Below are 19,555 nucleotides of genomic sequence, written 5' to 3' on the forward strand. Positions count from 1 at the left end.
ATAAATTGGATCACTCTGTATATACGAGAGACTGTAGTACCGGGGATCAAAATTTACTTTTTTTTAAACCTTTTTGCAAAATATAACAATGAAAATTGTCTCTCCTTATACAGTCGTAGAGCTACTGGGTTGTACAATATAGTCCTTTTAAATACAGTTACAAATATAGAAAAAAGTTAAGTTTTGTAATCCCATCAATGCCCCGGTTTCCTAATTGTTGCTTCGGTCCTGGATCCCAGTAGCTTTACGGGTATATAAAGAGAGACAATTTTCATTGATATATTTTGAAAAAATGCTTTCTGTAAGCGTAATACTCACAATTAATATATTCTGCGGTGTCACATAATATATGTGATTGAAAAATTGAAAATTTACAATTTCTCTTACTAGCATCCTATTCTCCGAGTTTAAAATTAAAATAGAGCAGGGTCTTGATAATTCAAACACACGTAATTGAAACTATTCTCTTTTCTTACAAAATAATTCGATATCTTAAGGGTACTTATTTAGCCTAAAAGTTTATGTACAAAAGTAAAATCAAATCAACATGCTTAAAAAATGATTCAACGTTTTTGACCGATTTCAAAAAAGGAGAAAAGTTTTATTTTAGTGGTATTATACATTATATAGACTTTTTTATTGTAACAAACTCAAACCACCCCAAACTGTCAGTTTTTATACAAGCGTTCTTTGATTTAAGCGTAATTCATGAACTTGAGGGCTTACCCATATTCTGAATCTCATCTGCATTACAAACAATAGGAGATAATTTTACTTGGGAAGTTACCAATTTAGTTTGGTTTGATTTTTGAAATTTGCAACGTTTCGTTGACCTTTTATTTTCCAACTTCATCAAGCTAGCTACTCCAAAATAAAATCATTTGCATCCTGAAAATCTATACCATTGTTTTCCTTTAAGACTGTCCATATATTTTAAAAAATTATCAGCGGGGTCCTTACTTTTTTGTTGTTCTAATAAGACGTTTTAATTATCGAATGAAAAAATATTTATGTAGTCGTAAATTCATTGTTTGAAGCCCTTCTGCTAAAACGATTGAGTGGGTCGTAAAACAAAGCGGTGTAAGATATAGAATTCGCCGAATGAAGACATTAAAGAAATTATATCGAGATTGCAGATAATTTTTTATCAATGGAGTCTAAGGACTGTTCCTACTCTTTATTTAGTGCATGTTTTGAAGTTAGTTTTTTATCATATTAGCTTATTCCAAAAAACCAATAAAATATCATATTTGTTTGATATATTTGTTTAAAGCATTTTATTTTTTTGAGTATTAAAAATTTATGTATTTAATCAATTTCGTTTTGTTTCCTTAAGTTGTTTCTAATTTCCCTTGAGATTAACAAACAAATTATATGTGTGCCTTTATGTGAATTACGTAATTTAGATTTCACATATCTCATCTCATAGTTGATATAAGTATAATATAGTTGAACTTCGAAAGTCTTTTCATAAGGAAAGCGGTGGAACTGCACTGATAGAGTTAGAGTGAGGTTCGCCATGAGAGTATACAAGCCAATCCATATAAGTAGGTATAATACTTCAGACTACAGAGTATTTTTTTCTGAATTAAATTACAGGTGTTATTTTTTTTATTTAAATAGGTTCAGTATCCCGTACTGAATGTAAATGGACAAAATCCTTACAAAAATAGCCGGGGGAAGTGCCTCCATTTTAAGGAAAATCGTTTTGGGCTATATCTTCATAGCCGTGCACTTTAGACTAAAAATGGTAATTTCATTTTTTAAATGGTTGGTTTTAATTTTAGACAATTAAATTACCTGCCTTTTTTGTTAATTTTTTTTTTTGTATCACTTACCGTTTATGACTTATATCTCTTCTAACATTTCTTTAAGCAATAAAATGCTAATAACTTAACTTTTTAATCTATCCATTTTCTAAAAGTGGAGGTTTCTGTGAACATGATAACTCAAAAAATAAAAGACATATATGTATTATCCTAATTTATCTAGAAAGTTTTCTTTTCCAAAAAATCTCCAATTGTTACACAATCTAGATTTTTGTTCCCAGCTTTCGAAACTTCTTTATTATATGAATGTTCTCATTTGCATGATGAATATGCATCCAGTAAATAATTTATGCTCGAAATTAAAATTAAATGAAATTTATAAAATAAAATAACAGTTAAAAAATTTGCTGCCAGAACACGTAACTTTCATATAGCTACATCAATAACACAATTCTACAGGTGGATGTTGTGCGGCATTCATAAAGAACAAAGTAAAATGAATATTTTGTTATTTTTTAAAAATGAAATTAATTTACACGTCGACTACCGGGAATTAACTAGATTAACTGGGATTAACTTACATATTTCAAACGTCGAACCTCCACGATGACTAATATAGAAGTCATGATAAATATACGTAATCATTTTATAATATGCCAATAATTATGTGTTTGCTTATAATAGTTATGCTCATTATATGCTAATTTTGTTAAAATTAAGAAAAGAAATTTCAATTCGACATGAACAATAATTGAATATCGAATGGGGATTTTTTATAAGTATATGTGAAATTGAATGCGATGGAACTGAAGTTTACCCTGAAGTCTACCTTGAAGTTTAATTTTGCTATTACCATTGTATATGACTATCATTTTCGTATTGGATCAAATATTTTCGTCAGAAAATCTGAAGATCAAAGAGTGTAAATATTATGTACCAATAGTTCAGTCTCTATCGGTTGTAAATACAGTCAAACCTGGTTATGTGAGAACTGGATAAGTGAGAAAACTCTATAAGTGAGAGTAATAGCCAGGACCCATCGTTTTAAGCTCCCAAAACCTCTATTAGCGAGAAACAGAAACCTCTGTAAGAGAGAGAGAGTCGTTTTTCCTTCATGGACCTCCGTAAGTGAGACTGCTACTTATCTATACCTCTATAAGCGACAGTCGAGCTTTATTTATTTATATTATTTAGGAGGAACTAGAGCTACAATAAAAATACATATTTACTACATTTGTACTTGCTGTGACTTGTTATTGCTGCGTACCTCTATAAGAGAGAAACGCTACCCATGTACCTGCATTAGCGAGAAACCTCTATAAGCGAGAATGAGATTGTGCTCCCTTGATCTCTCGCTTATCCAGGTTTGACTGTAATTCCATTATGTTGAGTACATTAACGAAAATGGAAGAAGGGTGACCCAAAAGTTTGTGACACTCGATTCTTTTATTCATTCATTCGATAGGGGGTTGTTTGAAGAGTCTAAAAGACTTTGGAGACTCTTGGAAAATAACTTTTTTTGTGTTTTGACCCATATTTTGCGTTCTATTTAATTTGATAATTTTGGTGTCGTTACAAAAATAAACTTAAGAAAAACTTTTTGACTTTGAACACGAATCACTTTTTTCTATAAATCGTAGAGCGTGTACTTTGGCATAAATTCTTTTCAATCTTCTCAAAATGTTGCACAAGACCACTATAATTGAAGCTACGTGCAAATTTTCAATTCCCTACCGTTTATAGTTATGGAGAAAAGAGACACCAAATTTTTGTTCTAAGTTGCTCCTGACAAGTAAACAGTAAAGTTTACGAAAAAATTTTTCAAATAAAAGTTGCTAATTTTTTTTTTAAGAAATAATTTTTACATCTTTTACATTTAAACTTTTGTTCTATTTCTAACGGTTTACAAGATGCATCATTTTTCATCTGATTGAATCAGCAAAAAAAACTTTAGTTTAAATTTGGCATATCTCGGTCAATTTTGAAGATAGAAAGTCGCAAAAAAAAACGAAAATGTGCACAATTAAATCAGCTTGAACTTTTTTTTATTTGATACATAGTTTTTAGTAATTTGCAGTTTTTTAAATTTTCTCCCTGCTCATATCAGCTGGGAGTGGGTAGGACACCTAAATTTTGGTAAGATTCGGCAGATATTCATTTTTAGTGCCAAGTTAACGTTAATGTTTATAAACTGGTACGTATTTTGCCGCCAAACCGCCTGTGGTACGTATTTTGCCGCCAAACTGTCATGTCTTGTCTAACTTTACCTGTACTAAAATGTGATGCTAGAAAAAACTTAAATAATATTGATGTCTGACGTTTCCTTTACGTAAAAATTCAATCAATTGTTGCAATTGAAACAATATATAGAAGTCATAACAATTTAAAAAACTAACAGCTAAAGATTACATAATTAGATATTATGTTTCATTTATCGTAATACCATTGTAAACACATTGTTATACCTTTATAACAAAGTGAAAACATGCGCAAGCTCCGCCTCCAAAATGTGCGCCCTTTCGTTAAATGTACAAGCAAATTCATTTGGAAAAGCATGAACTAACAAAGATAAATACTATATAAACGCCAAACAAACTAATTGTTTGTTTTATTACTACTTCAAATATTGTTCATATAAATCCAATATCAAAATTTGTATTTCGGTTTACTTTTTGGATTCAATTCTTTTTCCACAAGATTAACATAAAAAAATTGTTAAAAAATAACATTAAAAAAAAATTTGTTGCAAATTTAGTTTGAAACGAATTATAAATTTGCTTTCGTTATATTCGGCAAGATGTTTGTTCGGGCACAAAATACGGCACGGTTAACTAAAAATAATGTTATACTCATCGTTTTGATGTTGGTATCACTTGGCCAATGTTTACCTTCGCCAAAAATAATTAAACGTATGGCTGTGGAAGATAATGGAGCTATGGAATATCCAGATTACCAAACGGGTGTACAATATGATGAGTATCCTGTAAGTCTCTTATTTTTTTCATGGCTCTAATTAAACTATTTGAATTGCATAATTATTTCGACCAATGAGTAAATTTTTTTTAATTGAAAAGTTTTTTTAAAAGTTATTAGTGCGTCTAAAATTCAACTTTATGTGTTTTTGTGGAATATACAGAGTGTCCCAAAAATAACCGGACCAAACAGAAACCAAAAAATGCATTCCTTACAAAATCCTAAGCAGAAAAATCCTTTGACAATTTTCAATCTGAGCCATCGTTAATCGTTAACGACAAAGGTCTCGATAATTAACATTTTTAGTTCTAAGAATTTCTCAACTAATATTAGGAAAACTATTATTTCATCAGATAATTTTTCGGTGGGTTTAATATTTACAGAGAAATCGACATTTAAAGACTAGAACAGAGGCTCTCAAACTAATCTCCTCACTTTGAGAACATTTGGATTATAAGTATGTAACACGAATGATGGAAAATATTCGGATTTCGTACTATTCTAATTTTACGGTTTTTAAAATTTTGTTGTTTGAAAATTTTTAATCTCAAATTATTGGAAATTAGGTGTGGCATTTAAAAAACAAAGTGAACTTCTGTTTGATCGTAAAGGCGTCCCCATATAAAAAATGAAACTCTAAAAACGAGCCGATACTTTTTCACTTTTTTATTTGCCTTTCCGTTTTGGAAATAGGAGGATAGAATATTTTTCTAACATCACCTGCATGTCATGCCATTATATTAAAAAACATAGACATATCCAGTGTGTTGCATTTAGGATGAAGACATCCACATATTTTCGTTATTCATAGGAATATCAATTTGAAATTTTACACAGCAATACAGGACAATGGGTCACATTTTTTAGAGATATCGAAAAAAGAGATGGTTAGAGATATCGAAAAAAAACTATTAGAAAAAATTGATTAAAATATCTATCACTGTGGTCACTTCTAAACTTCGGTGAATATCGTCATTACGTACATGCCATGGAGAATCACTAATTGTTCACAACACTTTTAATTGAAATCTTTGCATAATTTCGATATTGTTGTTGCTAGCAGTTCCCCATAGCTGAATGCCATTGGTCTACCTAGGTTTAAGTATTGTTTTATACACTTGCACTTTATTGTTCAATGATAGCTTAGAATTTTGACCTAGGAGCCAGTATAAATTATAGAAAACTTTCAAGTTTAACTGTTTTCTTTTCAACCAGATGTGGTTACGCCAAGTAAGTCTAGCTTTTACCAAGGTGTATACCTAGATATGTAGAAGCAATGATTCTCAATATAATTAGAAAAATATAAAAAAAAAAATTTTTTTAATATTTAAAAAAATTCGTTTAGTTATTTTTTAATATTTTTTCAAATTTTTTTTCAATTTGTATTTTATGTTTTTTTTAATAATATTTTTATTTTATAAATTATTTTTGATATTTTTCGTGTAGTAGAGCAGGCGATTTACTCTATCTTTTCTCAGTGAAATATTTCGATTACTATTGCTTCTACGGAAGTTTTGTAAAGAACTTTTTTTTTTTTGTAAAATTAACTCACAAACAAATTGTATAATAGATAAAACTGCTGTAGACTTAATAGTTTCCGAGATATTTGATTTAAAAAAATTTTTGTGACCTTTTGACCTTGAATAATTTGTTTCGCGCACATGATTTTGCAATGGACTTTTCATTGGTCATTTTTTGCATCCGCATAAAAATAATTTCGGTGAAAAAAATTTCACTTGAATTTTTTAAGCAGATAAATATCTCTAACTATCTCTGACGATAGGGAAAATAATAACAATCAGCCTTATTTGTCGTATGTATATTGACGGGCACTCCATCAGAAAGTAGGTATTGGTAAAATAGAAATTTTTAATATAATTTATCAAAAAATACAATATTTTAATATTTATTCAATCAAAAGGTTAATGGCCTTGTCTCTAAAAGTCATATCCTTACGGCTTGTTAAACTATGATATTTTTGTACACTTATTTACGCAGCATATCACGATACATTTTATTCATATCATATTCATCGTATCATACGTAAACGCTTTGTTATATTAGTGCCACTGGATTATGGTAAGAATCGTTAGTTTAAAATCAATCTAGGAAGATTTTAAACTGACGATATATTATGAACGAAATTTAATATTTACAATCTAACGTTTTTATTTTCGTGAGTTTATAAACTAACAATGTTTACCATTCAAATCGTACTTTAACACATGAAGAAAGGCAAAATACGCACTGACTGGTTGAATAAGTCGTTATTCTATAAGGGTATAAGAAAGAACCCATAAGAGAAAAGGCACCCATCTAACAAAATTATCTCAAAATCATTTTTTTCAAAACACCTGCTTGAAAACAAAAGTAGTAAATAATGAACCATTTTTGAAAAAATTTGTCTGGCTTCAATTTTTGGTAGTTAACTTCTGACAGACCTTTTGTTATAAATTATTTTTTCTACGAAAATACACTTCATAACACCTCCTTTGATTAAAAAAAAAAGTTTAAGATATCATCTGTCTGTTGCAACTTATCTGGCTGACAACTTTAATAAATTTGCCAGACTTAATTTTGAATACGCAGAAAATGAAGTCTTAAAAATATTTGTTTATGTGAATTTGTTGTGAGTATGTGAGTTTGCTGACAAACCAATTTTTATATATAAAATAGATGTCTACCTTCGTACTAAAAAAAAAATTATGGTGGATTGAAACCGGTTACTTCGACCTCATCCCTTTTTTTATTTCAAGCGTACTTTTTGAGTGGCTACAGCCTTATTATTGTATATTTTCAATCTCGTTATTTTACAATTTTACTAGATATATTATAAATTGACGATTCAAATCCGGTAACATTAATATCATATGTAAACTGTATATATTGCTGTATCATATGTAAACTGTATAGATATATCTTTCGGTAGCTTGAGATATCATATTGCAATCTATTAACTTTTCTTTGGGGTACTTTTTCATTTTACCACCATCCAAAATTCACATTATTCAAAATTTTATATAAAAAAATTAGTACCTTTTATTTTCTGATCGAAAATTATTGTATTCATACAGAAAATCAAAATAAATGCAATGCCTATTGTTTAACTTAATTTGGTAAGTTTAAATAATTTACCTATTCGAAAACTAAACTTTACGAAAGAAATGGTGGAAATGCAGAGAAAAAATGTTATAGTATTATTTCAAATGGAAGGTCATCAATTTTTTGATCAAAAGAATAGGCCTGAAAATTGCATATACCTTTTCATCGCTACATAAGCGCAAGTGTAGAGTTAAATTTTTCGGACTGGTTGCTAAGTTGGACTATGATAGAATGTATTTGTTATTCATTTTATCCTATTGGTTATAAATCACTTAGCCCGAAACAAAAATGAATCGTGATTATAAAATGAAAAGACCTAATAATTCAATAGGTAAGCTCGAAAATTTATGATTTTGTTTCAATAACAGCATAAGAGTCATTACTTTAAATTGTAAGACTTAAGTTAAAGTTTAGATAAATAATTTTTGAATATTGTATATTTTTATACCATGTATATATGAAATATACATAGTATATTAAGTTTCGTCCCAAGTTTGTAACGCTTAAAAATATTGATGTTACGAAAAAAATTTGAATATAGGTATTCATAGAATCACCTAATTAGTCCATTTCCGGTTGTCCGTCCGTCCGTCCGTTTGTGGACACGATAACTCAAAAACGAAAAAAGATATCGAGCTGAAAAGTGAGGTCGAGTTCGAAAATGAGCATCATAGGTCAATTGGGTCTTGAGTCCGTAGGACCCATCTTGTAAACCGTTAGAGATAGAACAAGAGTTTAAATGTAAAAAATTTTCCTTATAAAAAAATAAACAACTTTTGTTTGAAACATTTTTTCGTAAACATCACTGTTTACCCGTGTGGGGGCCAATTAGGCGGAAATTTTATAGTATGCACTATACTTGAATATCAGTTATGTATGTGTCACATGTATGTATGTGTAATGTGATAAAGAAATCAACACTGACTATGCATGGTATTTCAACAATTAACTCAGTCAATTGTTTGTTTTCACTTGTTTAATTTAAGGTTTACTAATATTGCTGATTTTTAAAATATTAAAAGTGTTTAAACCAAGAAACGAATTATTATTTTCACAATTTTCAAAAAATTTAGCAGCGATTTTATTTTGCTCAAACTTTCTTATTTTAAGCTCCTAAAGTAAATAAAGAAAGGATAGATATGCTAAAAATTGTATATACAATTTTTTTAAGCATTTATTTCACTCGTAATTTCACAAATTATGATCGAAAAAAATTGTTCTTTCAATTTTCGTAAAAGAAGATATTTAATTTTTAAGGGGAATCCCCGTGAATTATCTCAAAGTTCACACGTTTGAAAAATCGTATCCAGAAAATCTAAGCCTTGAGTAATAAGTGGTTAAGGTAGTTGTACTTTTCCAACTTGATTAAAATTTTTAAACTTTGAATGGGTATACCTTTAAAACTAAACCTTCGATATTTATCTTCAGATTTGTAGAAATAGTAGAGCTTTTACAGATTTCATTGAAAATCTCTTCATATTTCGATTTCACATGTGTAGGTAAATACTTCTATAAAAATAAATTTGTATTTTTGAATATTTAATATTACGATAGCCACACATTTCTTCCTCCATTTAAAGTCCGGTTTAGCTAAAGTTGATTAATTCGTTTGGAAGTTGAAACAAATTTAGTCAAGCGGATCTATTCTTCACTGCATTTTTATGAGTCTTAGTTACATTTTGGTGCACAATAAAGGGCAGTTGCAAATAAAGTTACAAAAATGGTGCTTTTTAATCTTTTAAGAGATCAGACAAAATGGTCATAAGACTAACACAAAGCACGATTTACGCTAAATGACTATTCCTTATAATTTTTAAGATGTTGTTCCAGACATGGTCAGAAACAAAATTTACTGTTTCGAATTTTTTCGAAGTGAAAATCTCTGTTTATCCTACTATTAATGGAATGTATCAAAAAAACTTAGGATTGAACTATTGTTAGAATGTAATAGGATGCATGTAATAATAATTACAGTACTTTTCTTAAAATCAAAGAGTTCTTTTGCAGATATTTTTTTTATTTAAGTTCAATCATTCTTCGAGAAAGTAAGAAAATCGATAAAATTTATTATTTTCTTTAAAAAAAGAAAATCGCTCATTAATACGAAAAATTTTAATTATTCAATGGAAATTATAGATAATTATAAAATACTGCAACTGTTATTTATTTTCGCTTTGAAATACGTTATAGTGTTCAATATCAGTTCAATTATATGTACAACATATAATTAAATGTCATTATTTCATTAGAGGTTGTTATTCGAGTGGACATCTTTTTTATCATTACTATTTTCTGCATAAATTCCTTTGTAAAATTTTCCTTTGTATATAATGTACAACATTATTAGTAGGAATATTGGTTAAATATTGAACCTATGTTAATTATATTACTAATAATATTTAATTAATGTTATATATAGTGGTAAATGGCTTGTTGATAGCGTTATATAAATAATCTCTATTTTTTTGGGCACGCTATAATTTGAGAACGAATGGAACAAATCCGCTAATTCTTTGTTTTTTGTGTTAATTATTGCCAGGAGAATGTTTTTATAAAATAAAAAATTTAGGAAATTGAGCGAATAATTTGAGAAATAATATTAAATGCAATGAATAGGAATTTGTGAATAGGTATTTATTAGAGTTATATGCGAGCGGAACGAGCTCCAGTGCCGAAGGCTTAGTCCAAAATTAATAGTAAAATTTGTGTTTAGCAGGCGGGCTAAGCAAGGGGCGGGCTTTGCGGGTGGGCATAACGGACTTAACGGATAGGCTAAGTATGTTATACCTATTAATGAATAGGGGCTGCAGGTTAATTCAGATTAATAATCGCTGATCAACAGTTTAGCGTTGTAGAAGGATTTTCGTTGAATTTCTATATAATATATGCAAAATATGTCGCCAAAATCTAAAATATTCAAGCACACGAATTGTGACTATGTTACTGTGAAACTTTCATAATTATTAATTTGTTTTTTGTACTTAACGATCAACGCGTTTCTTTTATTTCTAAATTTTCTAATAAAAACTTATAATTTAGATACACTTATAAAAACATATGTATAATTGAATTTCTGGATTACAATTTCCACTCAAACACATTATACTCACAGTAAATGAACTATTTTCATGACTTTGGTCAACTTTCTGAATATATTAATGCGTATAAAATCCTTATAATAGAGAACTCATCTATTATAAGGATTTTGAATTTATAGTTATAGTGTTAGCAATCAAAGAGAAAACACTATCCACTTTGTATCAATGAAGCAAGACTATAGAATCTATAACTCGAAGTAAGTCAAAGCTATTACAATTTTGAAAGACAATAGTACAATTATTTAGTAGTAATTTAAGGAATACCCACATGTTCAACAGTAATAACCCTGATAATATTCTATCAATGCATTGTGCATTCAATCAAAATAGACAAATTATATGTATCATTTTAAGGAAGTACGACCAAGGCAACTTCCTGTAAAAGGCTTCCCAATATAGGAAGCTATTGTAATGGGTCCAATTTTTGAAATCAAAATTTTCAACATATCTTTACGTTTCATGATTAGGACAAAGCTTTTATACCAATTTTGAACAGAAGTATGTGTGTGTGCGTGTGTGTATGTACGTACGTCCGTGGACATTTTTTTAGTTGTCGAAATCGCGCGAACAAAAAATGATATCGACTTCGTTGAGGTGTCGATCTAAGCGTATTACCAGAAATATGATCCGAAAGTAATTTCATAATATTCGGTCGGATCATTTCAAATCGGGAGAGTTTTTAAAAAAAATTTTCCTAAACGATATCGCGCGAACAAAAAGTGATATAGACTTAAATAAGGTATCGATCGAAGTGTATTAACGGCAATACGATACGAAAGGAATTTCATAACATTCGAAAAATAACTTTTCAGAATAAGCAAAATTTCTTATAAAGAAAATTTACAAGTATAGTTACCTCTATCCGGGGACACACTGTTTATATATATATTTTCTTTTTTGGTTATTTTTTTAAATAAATTACGAATTTTGATGTTTAAATTATAAAATGTTTATATATTAGGTTTTTCCAAGAGATTTTGTATTTTTTTTATTTTTTACCTAACTTTACTTTTGTAAAATTAACATTTTTTTATTAGCATGCTTATGAGTATATCGAAAACGGTGAAGTTAAGTAAAAAATTTCAAGTGTCAAAAAGTGTTTATAAAAGTATAATATCGTGTGATTTTAAATCAAATTTTTGACCAAAACCACAAAGTAACCTCCAGTATCGTCAATAACGTGTTTTCGGCAAAAATCCCATAGTTTTTTTAAAATGTTAAATAAAAAAAATGTTTTATCCGGAAATAGGGTACTTCTGTACCAGTTTATGGGCGTAAATCGAAAAAAAACACAAGTTCATATGGATATGATTTTGTTGAGTACTCTCAGGAAAACATTTTCCACTGACTTCCATAAAATTTTCTAGGGATGAATCAATTCCTGGGTGCTTTATTTCCTCGATTATAGTTTCTCGCTCTACCCAAGTCGGTGGAAAATGTATTTAACTTGACAAATAGAGAAGATAAATCCCATTATTTTTCTGTAATGAACTGCATGAATTTAGGTATAATGTTACTTCACCATAGAAAATATCAAAAAGATATCTGATATGCCTATGTTATTATAAGAAATAATATAACATCTGAACATTATATAGCATACCCACCACATAGATTCATTAATGTTATAAATATTATAAAGTTATTTGAACGTTATCATTTACACTTACGTAAAATATTAATTTATAGTTTAGTTGTGCGGAAACATTATGCTTTTTTATTTTTATTGTTTTGTATTATTTAAACATGTGCGAGAGAATTTATCTGTATTTATAATGAATTTATCTTTTATTTGTAATTAAGTTTTGATTGTGTAATATTAATGTGTGTGTACGTATTTTATGAGGGAGTGTTGTACCTGAGACCACCCTATAAGCATACCTTGGATCATTCCGAACGATTGAACCTGAGGGCTCTCAGGTGTCTTCCACGGCTCAGCTCATAGAACGAATGTCTTTGAATGTTTATGAAAACTTTTGTACCTACTCTTAGAAAGTTCCCTCTAATTCGATTTGTAGTTCATAGCCATATATCATATTCGTTCTCATAATATGCGGATATTTGTAAGTGGCAATCGCGATATCTATGAAAATACGAAACTTTTTATTATGATTTTATTTGTAGAAAATTTTAATATTCAAATCAATTTTCAACAATTTTTGCTGCTTCACAGGGAGCGTAGCATACAGATAATAGATTGTACATTATCCTCAAGGTATAATACCTTACCCTATTCTAGCGAAATCCTTATTTAGATAGATAATATGTCAAAATCATTATTTCATCAGTTATGTAACTCTGTATTGCTTACGTTATTGATATCGTTACCGGTAACATTTTTTCATTTCTAAGCACATGGATATCACATCTTTTTACATCTTGATCTGAAATACAGTCAGTAATTGATTTTTCCCAGTAATTGTTTTTTTTCACTATCAATAATATTTTACCTTAGACGGTCATTCCACATTGATCAGTATTTGCTTCACTGTTATAAGACCTAACATAATTTAAATGTTGAATCATATTAGGTCTATTTACAGTACTGAAATCATAAAATTAGCAAAAAAGAATACGACCAGCAGTGGCGGATTTACCAGCAGGCTGAGTAGGCTGGAGCCTAGAGCGGCAAATTTTAAGGGGCGGCAAATTTAGTTCATAAATTTTTTATTTCGATTGACAAAATTTAGAAAAAATTATAATACACACACAAAATACGAATTTCAAAAATTATAGAGGAATTAAAATATTCAACAAAAACCGAAATATAGTCCTATATACAGTGCTAAATAATAAATATCTCAAAATCTCTGCATAAACAATTGCTAAACGCTTTTGATTATAATGTAATGATCATGAATTTTTAGAATATCGCAATAGCGATTCCATATTATAGTCGAAATTTAGTTATTTTTACATATTTTCTTCACTGATAATTACTATAATTTTTTCTCCGTGTACCTAATAATTATGAGATCTCCTTACACAATTCAATCTTGATACAATATTGATGGCCTAATCATGATTGCTGCAGCAAGTTTGCAAATTGTCAAATTCTATTCCAGAAAGTTATTTCTTTATGCGTAAAAAATACTGACTAATTTTTATTAAATAAAAAACTAGTTCGATATCTTATAGAGATTCAGAATAAGTATAGTCTTTTTGTTTAAATCAATCGAATAGGCGGAATAACTGATATTTGAACGATTGCAACATGTCGCAAAATGCGAATTCAAAGTGTCGCAAAATAGTATTGTAATGCTTTTATAATTTGACTTGAATTATAATACTAACAAATAATTAAGAAAGGATATATTTATTGTGTTGTTTTGTAACTGTAAGTGTAATAATAAATATTTATCAACGTTCGCCAAATCTAGATTTTTTGTGTAAGCTTTATTCCTATTACATAAGTATTGTATAGTTTTAACACATAGTTTATACATATAGTTTTAACATATAGTTTTAACACACCTTAACTTACTTTAAAATTGGTACATGTTTGAGATATTTTTTGCATAAAATATTGTTTTTTGATAATTCTTTGCTGTAAAAATAATCAAGGATCTAACACGGTACCATAGTTCTCGATGATACTAACCATACGGGAAAAGTTGATGTAATGAGGATAATGGAGCACAAATCATAAAGTTGCAATTTTATTGATAGATAATTGATATGATTGTGAACTAAGATATCAAAATTTAGAGGCGGCAAAAATTGAATAGCCTACGGGCGGCAAATCTCTAAATCCGCCACTGACGACCAGCACAGTTTATTAATAAAGGTGTACGCTAATTTGTCAGATCAAAACAGAACATAAACGCCGCAAACCGTTGTATACGTTCCATGACAACATTGCCTATTTTTTATTAACTAAGGCCTACTTTCAGTTATTCACAGTCACAGTTCTAGCGTTTCTTATCTATAAGAAACGTGGTTTAGAAATTTGGCCTGTATCTCGATAAAAGATTTCGGGTATTCATAGTCGAAAAGTATAAAGTCTGGTGATATAGAGCCAAAGATAATTTTACAAACAGCAGTAGCCTCTGTTTACAAAAATATTGCTGTTAAAATAGGCCTTATATACTAGCTGTTAATGTTTGATTAGATTTAATGGATTTAATAGAAATTTAATATAAGAAGAAGCACGTCTTAAGAAAATTGACGAAGGTCACAATTTCCTTGAGTGGATTATCGGGAAAACGAATGTGTTTGGGGAGAAAGCAAAGAAACCTCATAAAAGAAAAATTCCTAAGCTACAAAACTATTATCCTTAATTATTAGTTGCAGTTATATTGGGAAATACTTAACACCCCGGAATAGCTTTAGCGACATTTATTGCCATGGGCACACAGTTTCATAAGAATACCTCCACAAAAATCTCCCCCATTCAGAAGTTTTCCGGAGTTGAGTGTTTTTTACTGGTTAAATGTGGTACTGGATAATATTTCAATACTGACACGATTTTCTTTTAAAACAAATCACAACAATTTTCAAACATTCGAACTTTCGAAATATCGTTATCATGTATCTACTCTTATATATCGTTAAGAAAAACAAAAATGTAGAATAATTAAATCATGAATTATTCTGTCTTTGATCAAAAGTCTTTGATTCTTAGAATCTTATTAATTAGATAATATGCAACTAAACACACACTCTCAGTTAGGTATCTTCGCTCTACTTTCTGTATATGTGCTATTTATTTATATACCGGTGAGTTTTAAAAAGTTCTAGGGGGAATGAAAATACATACAGTATTTTATTTTTTATATACGTCTTCATAGAGCCTAAATGGCGTTAGTCTTCGATCGTTGGACTAATTAGACTTAGGTTGCGGGCTCGAATCCAGGCAGCGGCAGTGTGAACAATTTATAGTTAATGGGAGTGCAAAATTGATCACATTGTCGTCGCTTGGATAAGAACGAAGTAACCGATTCCACCGACATCATAAATGTAATTGTAAATATGAATGTAATTTAATAAATAAAGATTAACTAATAATGATGTGGGTGACCTCTGTGATAAGGCGTATGTCATAAAAACGGAGGTTAAACTCCATTATTATTATTATTATTATATACGTCTTCATAGCGGCATTGCCAAACAGTGGTCAACTTTGTGTTTTTTTTTTTTTTAAATGAAACCAGGTATTTTATTGTAACTAAATCTTTTGATTTGAAAAAAAAAAACAATTCACCCTCAATTCCTTGACGTTTCATTAAGTACCTATATTATTAGTACTGGAAGTGTAAATAACAGACTTATCTGTAGAGATGTAAGTACCATTTCGAGGAGCGAGCTAAGAAAGCTCTGAGGCCAAAGGCCTATTTGACTTCCTCTTATCATTTTTGCCTTTTCTTTTGGGTTGTGAAAACTTTGGTGTCTATCGGAATGTGGTCACGTATTCCTTATGAGCGGTAGTTTGATTCCAAAGAAAATTTTTTGTACTTATTCAGGAAACAATATAATGTACTTGGATAATAATAATAATAATAATAATAATGGGGCTTTACCTCTGTTCCTCAGACATTTAAGTCTCTAACAAGGGCAACCCACATCATTATTGTTAATCTTTATTTATTTCAACTACATTCGAATGATGTAGATGGAGTCGGTTACTTCGTTCTCATCCAAGCAACGACAGCACTGCCGCTGCCTAGGTTCGAACCCGCAACCTCCTAGCCCAGCGGTCATAGCACGATAAGATGCCTTAACGAGCTCGGCCACTGGACTGGTACTTCCGATAAAGACAACCCCATCCATCCGTGGGCATGATAATAAAAATCTTTCAACGGTACCAAAATTCGAATGTTCGAATTTGTTTAGCAAGATATGCTAGGCTAAAATTTTCTTCTGAATTTTATTTTCTACAATGATTCTTAATTTGATAAAACTGGCGGCACATTATTTTCTTTTAAAAAACTAAAATAGTTTTTTTCATAGATGGTTGTGCCGAAGAGAGCGGCTCTATTACTTGATCGAATGATGGTTGCTATACAGAAAGCAATGGAAGATGAAAAATCAGCTCAACGTAGTTCTGGAGGTAATCGATGGGTTTCTTCAGATGATTCAAATTCTAATCCATGGAATGCAACTAAAAGCACAGAACATCAGGTACATATTTAAATTACAATAATTACAATTAACATTCCCATACGCCAATATTTGATCAAGAGAATCCACAGACAAGACAAAAAAAAAACTCAAAGAAAGTTGTTAGGTTTGAAAACCTGATACTTATCTCATATTTGAGCTTACTTAGTTCTTTAAGTCTTTAATAGTCTACTGAGAAGACATAAAAGAGCACATTACTCCAATTATCTTAGGGTTTCAGCTACGAATTTTTACCAAAGAATTTAAAACTTTACCAAAGACATTTATACCACTTTATCTTCTCCATCGTTCCAAATCGTCGTCTCCTTTTTGCCTACACCTGTTCATACCATGTATATGAAATATACCAAGGTATATTAAATTTGATGCTATGAACAAAATTTTGGTATAGGAGTTCATAAAATCACCTAATTAGTCCATTTCCGGTTGTCTGTCTGCCTGTCGTCTGTCGTCTGTCCGTCCGTCATCACGGTTACTCAAAAACGAAAAGAGATATCAAGCTGATTACAAGAAATTTTATAGCGTGTTGAGGACGTAAAAAGTGAGGTCAAGTTCGTAAATGAGCAATATAGGTCAATTGGGTCTTGGGTCCGTAGAATCCATCTTGTAAACCGTTAGAGATAGAACAAAAGTTTAAAATATAAAATATAAAAAATGTTCCTTATAAAAAATTAAACAACTTTTATTTGAAACATTTTTTCGTAAACATCATCATGATTACTCAAAAGCGAAAAGAGATATCAAGCTGAAATTTTTATAGCGTGCTCAGGACGTAAAAACTGCTGAGGTCGAGTTCGTAAATGAGCAACATAGGTCAATTGGGTCTTGGCTCGACCCATCTTGTAAACCGTTAGAGATAGAACAAAAGTGTAACTATAAAAAATATTCCTTATCAAAAAATAAACAACTTTTGTTTGAAACATTTTTTCGTAGACATCACTGTTTACCCGTGAGAGCGCAAATTATGCGCAAATTGTATAGTATGTACTATATGGGAATATCAGTTGTGTGACATGTATATATGTGTAATGTGAAAGAGTAATCAGCATTGTCTATATATGGTATTTCAACAGCTAACTCAGTCAATTGTTTGTTTTCACTTGTTTATTACTATTATTTGATTAGAGCAACACTATATAGAATATATCGGCGACTATACGATTAATTGATTTAATATGAATTTTTGTATTTTTATTAGATGGAATTACAACGTCGGGGTCATGAAAGCAGCAGCGTGGATGGTCAACATCATAAGGGACGAACATATTGGAGATGTTATTTTAACGCTGTTACATGTTTTTAAATAAAATATTTTAAATATTATGTATGTATACGTATAATATACCTACATGTATTTCAATATAATTATATATGTGTTACTGTGAGAAATAATAACTATTTTTAGTATTAATTTTACGTATAATGTTTTTTTTTCTCAAATTTTCATTATTTTAGCATTTATTCCACAGCAACATAAATATATATAGTTATCAAAATTCGTTTATTTTATTTTATTTTACCTAAAATTTATTTATAAATAAATTTTATTAAAATGATACTTGTTTGTAACTATATTAGCCCAAGAGGGACATGCAAGTTTTATTATCGAACAAGTGCGTGAGTTTTCTGTTGCGGAAAATAAAAATTTAAGGCCGAATCAAATGTCGAAACATCAGCCAAGCAACCGGGGACCGTAGATTTGGGCGGAGAGCCAAACATGCAATTAAATTTTGTTTTGTAACGAACAGATACTTACTGATGTTTTGTCAGAATGCTATCAGAGATGCTAAAAACAGTTTGCCAAAACATCAGCCAGGTAACCGAGGAACGTAAGTCTTAGTGGAAAGCCAAACATGTAAAAAAAAATTTTCCATGTTTGGGTCTTTACTCAGACTTACGGTATCCGGTGATCCTGGTTGATGTTTTGGAAAACTGTTTTTAACATTATGACAAAACATCAGCCTCGTACCTACCTCCACTCAGACTTACGGCCCCCGGCTACCTGGCTGATGTTGTGGCAAATTGTTTTTAGTATCTCTTAGCATTCTGACAAAATATCAGCCACGTATACTGTGGCTGATACTGTTCGTTGCAAAAATTTTTTTTTGCATATTTGGATCTCCGCCCAAACTTACGGTCCCCGGTTGCCTGGCTGATGTTCCGGCATTTGTTAGAGTAACCTTAAATCTTTATTTGCCGCAACAGAAAACTCACGTATCTGTTCGATAGTAAAACTTGTATGTCTCTCTTGGTCTACATTGAAACGATTTTTTTTCCTATGATGAATGTTTCTCTACAACATGAATTTGGACCGTTAAAAATCTCAACAGAGTCTATAAATTTTGCATACATGGAGAAATTTTCTTATTAAAAAATTTCTAAATTTCTAATATAGTAGTAAATGTCTAAAAAAATGCAATAAGAGCTTGAGAAGGTATACGAAGTATGGTTTGTAAAAATCAGGCGGTATACGCTAGAAATCTAAAATATAGA

At 30.0% G+C, this 19,555-nt stretch overlaps 1 protein-coding gene across 1 annotated transcript; it reads left to right on the top strand.

Moving 5' to 3' along the window:
• The first annotated feature begins 4,402 nt into the window (after positions 1–4,402).
• LOC123293597 lies at positions 4,403–18,371 on the top strand. The gene is made up of 3 exons (XM_044874469.1): positions 4,403–4,752; positions 16,892–17,062; positions 18,261–18,371. The coding sequence occupies exons 1-3, from the start codon at positions 4,567–4,569 to the stop codon at positions 18,363–18,365; spliced, it is 462 nt and encodes a 153-aa protein (XP_044730404.1). The 5' UTR covers positions 4,403–4,566; the 3' UTR covers positions 18,366–18,371.
• Positions 18,372–19,555: the final 1,184 nt, after the last annotated feature.

This window comes from Chrysoperla carnea, chromosome 2 (assembly GCF_905475395.1).
Source record: "Chrysoperla carnea chromosome 2, inChrCarn1.1, whole genome shotgun sequence".
Lineage (NCBI taxonomy): Eukaryota > Metazoa > Arthropoda > Insecta > Neuroptera > Chrysopidae > Chrysoperla > Chrysoperla carnea.

Excerpts from the sequence above, each read along its gene's own strand:
- LOC123293597 (XM_044874469.1), top strand. The coding sequence starts at position 4,567 with ATGTTTGTTCGGGCACAAAATACGGCACGGTTAACTAAAAATAATGTT. Across the intron at positions 4,753-16,891 it reads TACAATATGATGAGTATCCT|ATGGTTGTGCCGAAGAGAGC; the intron begins GTAAGTCTCTTA and ends TTTTTTTCATAG. Across the intron at positions 17,063-18,260 it reads CTAAAAGCACAGAACATCAG|ATGGAATTACAACGTCGGGG; the intron begins GTACATATTTAA and ends TATTTTTATTAG.